Here is a 7505-nt window from a genome sequence, read left to right on the forward strand (position 1 = left end):
ACGCATTATGCACTGCATTTACTGAGATACCCAATGTAACAAAAAAGACAATTGTTTACAGGTCTTGATACAACACAAACACCAAGGGGATGAGGAATCCAGTTGTGCTTGCCCCAGATTTTCTTTGTCTGCAACTGAATAATTTATTCAGTATTTTAAAGATTTGTAAGAGACAAGCTGTTCTGCACTGAGGTCACTACAGTGAAGAAAAGATGATTTATACTCTTTTATATTAATAATTATTTAAAGCCCTATTAAAAAAGTATCACTGTGTCTGAAGATTTACTCTTAAAACCTCTGAAAAACTAATTCTTTGGAATATGCCAAAACAAGACTGAGAAAATTGTGTGTTATTTAAAAAACCCAAAGAAGGTGATGTAGAACAGGAACTTTTTTTTGAAGGGCAAACTCTAAGGCTAGTTCAAATGCAAAGTTGAAAATTTATTTATTTTTCTTACTTTCAGAATATCTTGGGTTTCATTCCACTTGTTTGTCCACTCTTTGGTCAGTTCTTGTACCTATAAAAGAAAGCAAACATTGAGAAAAAAGGATCACTTCTCTTCTCAAGTCCTTGACAGCATATTCTCAGAGAACTACTAAGTATTTGTGCAATTCTTTGTGAAGTTTAACACTTAAACATTCAGAAGAGCAGTGTTGCTTCTGCAATAATTGGCCATAGCCACAATTCTCTCAAAAAGGAAAAAAAAATTAAAAAAAATCACAAAATTCTTATTTAGAGTATAAAATAAAACAGAGGACAGATAGAAACACTTCAAATAATGACAGGCATTTTCAAAGAAATTTAAATAATACATTTTAAAGAAATTTAATAAATTCAACAGATTTCAAAGAAATATAAATAATTCCATAAAGCACTTCATCAGTCCTATGAAGTCTATTGCCAGCTTGATCCCATAGCTGTAACAAGATGACAGTGCCTTTCCTACCACACAGGTATGCACGTTCAGGCTAAAATACCCTCCAGAAATTGCAAAGGATATCATGCCAAGGAAAGAGCAGACAGACAGCCTTCAGGAGAGAACTGGCACAAAGTCTGCTGCAACTTAGAAATCACACACTTAGTTGAAGTGAGCACAGAATTGAGAAGCTGCTTCCAAAAGGCGTTACAGACAGGGAGAGTGCTGGTTAGCTTAGGTTTGGCCCTGCTTTTCCTACTCATTTAATTGTCCATCTCATAAGTTACCTTCCATACTGGTAACTTTTTTTCATTTCAGAGCTTTTCAGACTTCTTAGAAAGCAGTGCCTAGACTGTGTTTCAGGCAGATTTACCTCAAAACTCTGTCTGACTTGGAATCATAATCATATTAAATAGAATATACATATAGATACATTTTTCATATCATCAGATTTCTGTGCAGGAATTAAACACACCAGCTACGTCTCTTTAATACTTTGCATATAAAACCACTGTAGAAAAAAGTCATCAATGCAGTTCCTCCAAACATCTCCACATTTGTTACCTGCAACCTCCTATCCTAGCTGTCTTTGCAGATCAGCTGCAAATTAATCAATGAAGCTTCTCTCATCTCTACCTGCATCTCAAGATTTTAACAGAGAAAAGTAAATACATCTTTCAGTGAATATCAGTTCTAGTGCTGCTAATCAGAATGTTAAAACAAAAAATAATTGAAAATATTAAAGAAAAACATGAAAGTGGTCCGTAAGTTTATTCATCATATCAGAACAATTTCTATTCCTCAAAAATCATTTAAACATTGTTCTTACATAAGGACAAACCAACCCACTAAATAAAGCTACCATATGTTTGTCAGATAATTTAAATATGGTGATAAAGTCTTTATATCTGTACAAATAAATCAATTATTGCACTCATTTAATTATAAAAAAAGCTATAACCACTGCAATATCTACTAAGAATTTTCAGTAGTTTTATCAGTTGCAATTATCATTAACAATAATCACATAACTTTCTAAAGAAGCCAACAAAAGAGAATAAAATATGCTCGATATACTCCCCACAGAGGAGGGGCCAACACTTCTGAGAAGGACAAGCACTGATTACTGTCAGAGCATGAATAACATACCCTAATTAGCATATCGTCAGGAGTTTATATTACTAAGATACTCTTAGACAAAAGCTTTATGTTTGTGCACAAAAATGAAAGCATGCTACACATACTAGAAATATTATCATTAATCTTTGATTCAGCTAAATAATTTTTAAAGCCTAGTATGAATATGAAAAAAAAATGCAACTGAAGGCTTATACTGTGGTTATGCAGGTCCTACTTTAACTATGGAATAAAACAAAGTAAGGATTACCACACATACTACAGAATTGTAAATGTGTTCCTAGAGGACACTTGGCTTATGGAGAAGCCTAGAGTTTACTTAGCAGTTATTGTTCATACTAATACACATATTCAATCCATTTTTTTCATAAAGTTTATTTTTAAATTATCATTTAACTGAAAAGTATTTCACAGCACATCTTTAAAACTGGAATTACAAAAGGGGAGTCCTGAAAATCACAGACAGATACTGTACCAATTACTTAGGTCAAAAGAGGATTGTCAAAGCAATCCGTTCTTTCTCTAATTGTAAAGGTCTAAGCAGCACCAGAATAAACCCTGTGATTTAAACCAGCTAAGAATGCCCTGTGTTTTGAATGCATCATATCTATATTGGATTGGCATCTTGCTGACAATACTCAGAACTAAGTATCTGCTGTCACATAGATGAGTGATTCCAAATACTTTCCTCTCTCCTCTTCCAAAGTCTGAACAATGCTGTTTTAAAAAGCAGTTTGCAAGTAGCTTTAAAACAGGCAAGTATCTAGAAAAGGACTAACATAGAACGATAGAATAAAGAATGAAAGATTGCAAATTAGATCAATGAAACTACTATTTATATTTATACTTATATTCTTTTGGACCCTGTGAGTATATCCAAACTGTTTGGGAATTTTTCCCAGCTTCTACACTGGGCTGGATCATTAAGAAAACTTAGTGTGAGATACACTATAAAGTACACCTAGATCGTAGACCCTCCCCTCCCCAGAAAAACACAGTTAATTAGGCACTGAACATACTCATACATACCATATTTAAAGACCAAAATTTTCTGAAAACCTACCACACAATACAATGCATTGATTACTTGAAAACAAACAAACAAAAAAAAAAAAGAGATGACCATTTTCCCCATAAACCTTTTACTGTGTTTTCTACACACTGAATCTCTTGTTACTCTGATTACTGGTTACTGATTACTCTTGATTTAGTGGCTTTTCCCTCTCTGTTCTATTTACATACTTTTTTTTAGTAAGACAAGCTAGCCTGGGAACAAATAATTTCATTAAATATACTCTTAAATAAATATCAAAGATAAACTTTGCTTTTAGTTATAATGTTATCTTACATTAGTAGGATAACAAAATTACAAATTCAGACATTGTTTGGTTTTTTGTTGCTTGTTTGTTTTTTAAGCAGCAAGACAATGGTGTTTGGTGGGAGAAAGCTTAGTTGTGTATCAAAAGAAAAAAATTTTGAAAATTACCCACACTCTTGCATCCAGACAACTCCCTTTGTTGGTTGTTGTTTTTTTGTTTAAGAACTTTTATGAAATTATAACTCACCCTTGCTTCATTTTGCTGAAGCTTTTCTTCCATACTTAAAGCTGTTGGAGAATCCAAGAGTGCAATCTAAAGTTGTAAAAAGTAAACATAATCACATTTTAAAAAAGGAAGAAAAAAAGTAACAACTTCTGGCATAATCAAATGAAAGAAATGTTTACATTTTTATTATTTAGGATGAAGTATTTTAAGCTCCAGTATACATCATTTTACCTTGAAATACTGTAACCACAGTAATCAAAATATTGTTAAAGCAGGTATTTCAAATACAAATACTGAGTTTGAGAATACTATTTTCATCCTACGCATACACACGGTCACACACGTGCAGACACTGAAACTAGACACAAGTTTATAACAGGTAATACCTGATAAATCTACTTTCATATTTCTGTTAAAAATGTAAATATATTATACAACAATAGCTAACCATTTTGCTATAATACATATGCATATTGCTTACCTCAAATATATATTAAGGTAACGGGGCGTAGGAAAAAAAAAACCTCATACACAACATGCACAAACAATACTTAACTGTTACGTGACCTTCTACACTGAATCCAGCACTATATTTTAGTAAACTGTATCTTCAGTGATCTACAGAAGCATTTGAAATACAGTATTCTGATTATATAAAGGAAAACCTCAAAAGAAATTATGCAGAGATTTATGTTCTACTGTGCATACATACCACCACCTGCTGTTTTACCAACCAGCACAGATTCAATTAAGTTACTCGAGTCCTCTATTGTCACCCACAGAGCCATCTATCACATTCTGCAACTGAACCAGATTTCTTCTGTGATGTTTGTGCTGTTTTAAAGCTTGGAACTAGGTCAAAGCATTACATTTTCAAAGCGGTCCAAGTTACATCTACTTTGCTAACTCTAAATCAAGCCTCACTTTGAAAATAAATTAATTTCCCCCTTCTGAAGAACACAGGAGAAACACAAGTTTAATAGAGTAATTCAACCCCCTAAAAAGTTTTCTAATTGTTTGTAGCAAAGCAGAGCTCTCCACTTCAATAATCTACAGGACCTATTATTGCTTCCAACTGTGGTCCTATCCCCTTTTTCTGCAAATGTTTTATAGCATTAGATCTAGCTGAAATACTAGGCTTCTGCTACAAAAAAAAAAAGTCTACCCTGTACTGACATTTTATATTGCACAGCCCTTCTAAAATAAAATTAGATAGTTCTAGAAATAAATCTGAAGTATCGTTTCAGATACTTCCAAATCATATTTGCTCAAATATGAAATCTAGCAGTCCCGAGCGATGTTTTTTAGAGGAGATGACTGGCCTGAGCCAATTGCATTTTCCTTTTTGTTAGCTTAGTTCCAGTATCCTGGAAACAGAGGAGAAATTAAGCCTAACTGAGCTTGAGCAGCAAATGCTTACAGTGGCTAATACTGATAGAAGAACAAGAATGAGAATTGTGCAAAAAGGACTTAAGTATAGCGTGGCACACATTTTCTTATACCACCACTGAAAATACTTGTACATATTTAGCATGTTACATACTTTCTAATGTACTATGCAGCCAAATAAAATTTTGCTCAAACCCATCCATACTCCTATATTTTTATATCTGCACATCTGAAATATTTTATACCTTCTACTTCTTTTAAGATACTAGACAAAGCACCTCTTCAGTCCATTATGCCAGACCCAGGAAATATGTTACTGCTCAGTCTCCTTATGCTGTCGCAACTACCTATTCCACAGCAAACTGCAATCAAGCTCTGATTATATTAAGAGAAAGCTAAAAGCTTTGGGTTAACAATTTTCCCCCAGTTATATTGAAAGAGGTAATCTACTGGCCATATGGAAACCAATTCAACCAGGAAAATAATATTCATTCATAGCATCATAGAGCTTGTTTACTCAAATCAATATAATAAAAGATAATTATCTCATTACATTCTAGAAATAGATGTTATAACTCAAGAAAGATTATACATAAATTTCAAGTACAGCTAACCTGATTCCCTTGAGCAAGCAAGGCTTTTAATCGGGCTATTTCAGCTCTCAACTCACGGATCAGTTTGACATTAGGATCCTCATTAACAGTAGGCTTGTTGATGATATTTTTGGCTCTATTTGCATAGCGAAGTGTACTTAAAGTTTCTCCATAATTGACATCAGCAGGTGAAATAGCTAAGGAGATGAAATCAGAAACAGTTTATCCAGTACCATATGTTTCATCTAGTAAAGTTAGTTTACATTTTAAAAGTCAGATAAACTTAACATGAATGAAGAGACAGAAATATATGATTAACCAATATAGCTGCAATTTGTTCTAATTCTTCACTTTGCTCCACTGCTTTCACGTCCCTATAAAGTCGCTTAAGTAAACACTGTACTAGAATACTGTTCTTAGAATAATCAAGTCTAACAATTAAGCATTGTAAAGAAACCTTGCTGCCAATCTACTTAACATTTACATTTCTCTGGTAAGCATAAACATTCCTATAGGAATACTATACAGGCTTTCTTGCAATTTTTTTAAAAAGAACAGTGGGAAAAAGAATGAATATTTTGTAAGTAAACATGTAATCGTCAAATAGAAAAGTCATTTCAGGTAAAAACACGGTAGGTTCAGTTCAAGTTTTGAAGGGAAATTAAAAGCATTCAAACACAAAGCAGACATGAAGACCAAAACAAGAGAAGAGTTTCTATAATTTACAAACCTAGCTGTTCTGCTGAGCTGCAGGCATCCGGCAGCACACAGAACTGTTACCTATCTGATGCATCGAGAGAAGCCAGTATTACTTTTATAGGCAACTTCACCAGGAAAAACAACAGAGTTTAAATTGAAGTGCTAATGCTATCTTTCACTTAATTTTACTAACAATATACATGATGTCCTAAACTAAAAAGATAATTACCACATCCAAACAAGCAAGCAAAACCACAGAACACAATGCAGAAATGATGAGGGACCAGAAATCTTAATAATCAAACAAAATAAGAGACTCAGAATCAGACAACAAAAACACCTCAGAAAATCAAGTAACCAAAATATTCTGCCCTTCCTCATTCTCTCAATAGCAATAAATATTCAATTTGTGGTAGAGACTGACTGAGTTAGGGGAGATGTACTTGACAGAAGACAATATTTCCCCTAGCTCTCACCATCACTTCTCTACTTCATCTACTGTCTCCTCTCCACTACTTAATTTTTCCCTTTCTGGAAAAATGTTACAACATGTTATAGAAATACAACAAACAAAAGTTGCATTTATTTTTAAAAGAGCCTTTCCTACAGTTTGAGATTATCTTCCTGCTTTTTATGTGTTTAGTTAAAGAAAAGGCAGGCCAAACATGTCCAGACAGCTTGTCAGGCTCTGGTAGGCAATTCAGCTATATTCAACCAGTACAGTTACTGTTGGAGAAAAGATCAACTATCAGAGCTCTGCCTAGCAGAAGCATTGTTAATAGATGAGGAAGTAGCTGAAAAAGCAGCTGGGCACTATAATCATTAGTACAGACTTTGAAAGCTTGCTGTGTTTCTAAACCTTCTCTTCCCAATCCTCTGTTAAAAAAACAAACAAAACCCAAAGAAGTTACTCAGCCATGTAACTGAAAGAAAGCATCAAGAAGAAAGGTACCAGCATGCAGTTAACAGCTAGAAAAGCAAAGCAGAATCTGGTCCAAGATCCTCTTTTGGTACTACTATGACCAGCCTGAGGAAAGAAAGAGGCATGGATTCAAAAAAACATCTGCAAAATCATGCAGCAAAGGAACTACTATCCAGAGAACTGGACTGTAACAAAGTGACTGAAGAACCAGAATTTGATCCAATGCCTTTTATTGCCTCAAGTCTAGTCTCTCACCATTCCAAAGAGAGGACTGCATCAGTTAGACTGTATTTCATTTCAGCAG

The 7505-nt window shown here is 33.9% G+C and overlaps 1 protein-coding gene across 1 annotated transcript in view; it reads right to left on the bottom strand.

Moving 5' to 3' along the window:
* Window positions 1-458: 458 nt before the first annotated feature.
* Window positions 459-7505, bottom strand: part of LOC104545337 (kinesin-like protein KIF16B) — a gene marked incomplete at its 3' end in the record, with an annotated part of 37197 nt that continues 30150 nt past the window's right edge. The window contains exons 10-12 of the mRNA XM_010190450.1: window positions 5602-5777; window positions 3620-3685; window positions 459-518 (exon numbers count right to left, since the gene is read on the bottom strand). Of these exons, the coding sequence (XP_010188752.1) occupies window positions 459-518; window positions 3620-3685; window positions 5602-5777 (302 nt within the window). The remainder of the gene's footprint in view (window positions 519-3619; window positions 3686-5601; window positions 5778-7505) is intronic.

Source organism: Mesitornis unicolor, unplaced genomic scaffold (genome assembly GCF_000695765.1).
Source record: "Mesitornis unicolor isolate BGI_N332 unplaced genomic scaffold, ASM69576v1 scaffold9738, whole genome shotgun sequence".
Taxonomy (NCBI): Eukaryota; Metazoa; Chordata; class Aves; order Mesitornithiformes; family Mesitornithidae; genus Mesitornis; species Mesitornis unicolor.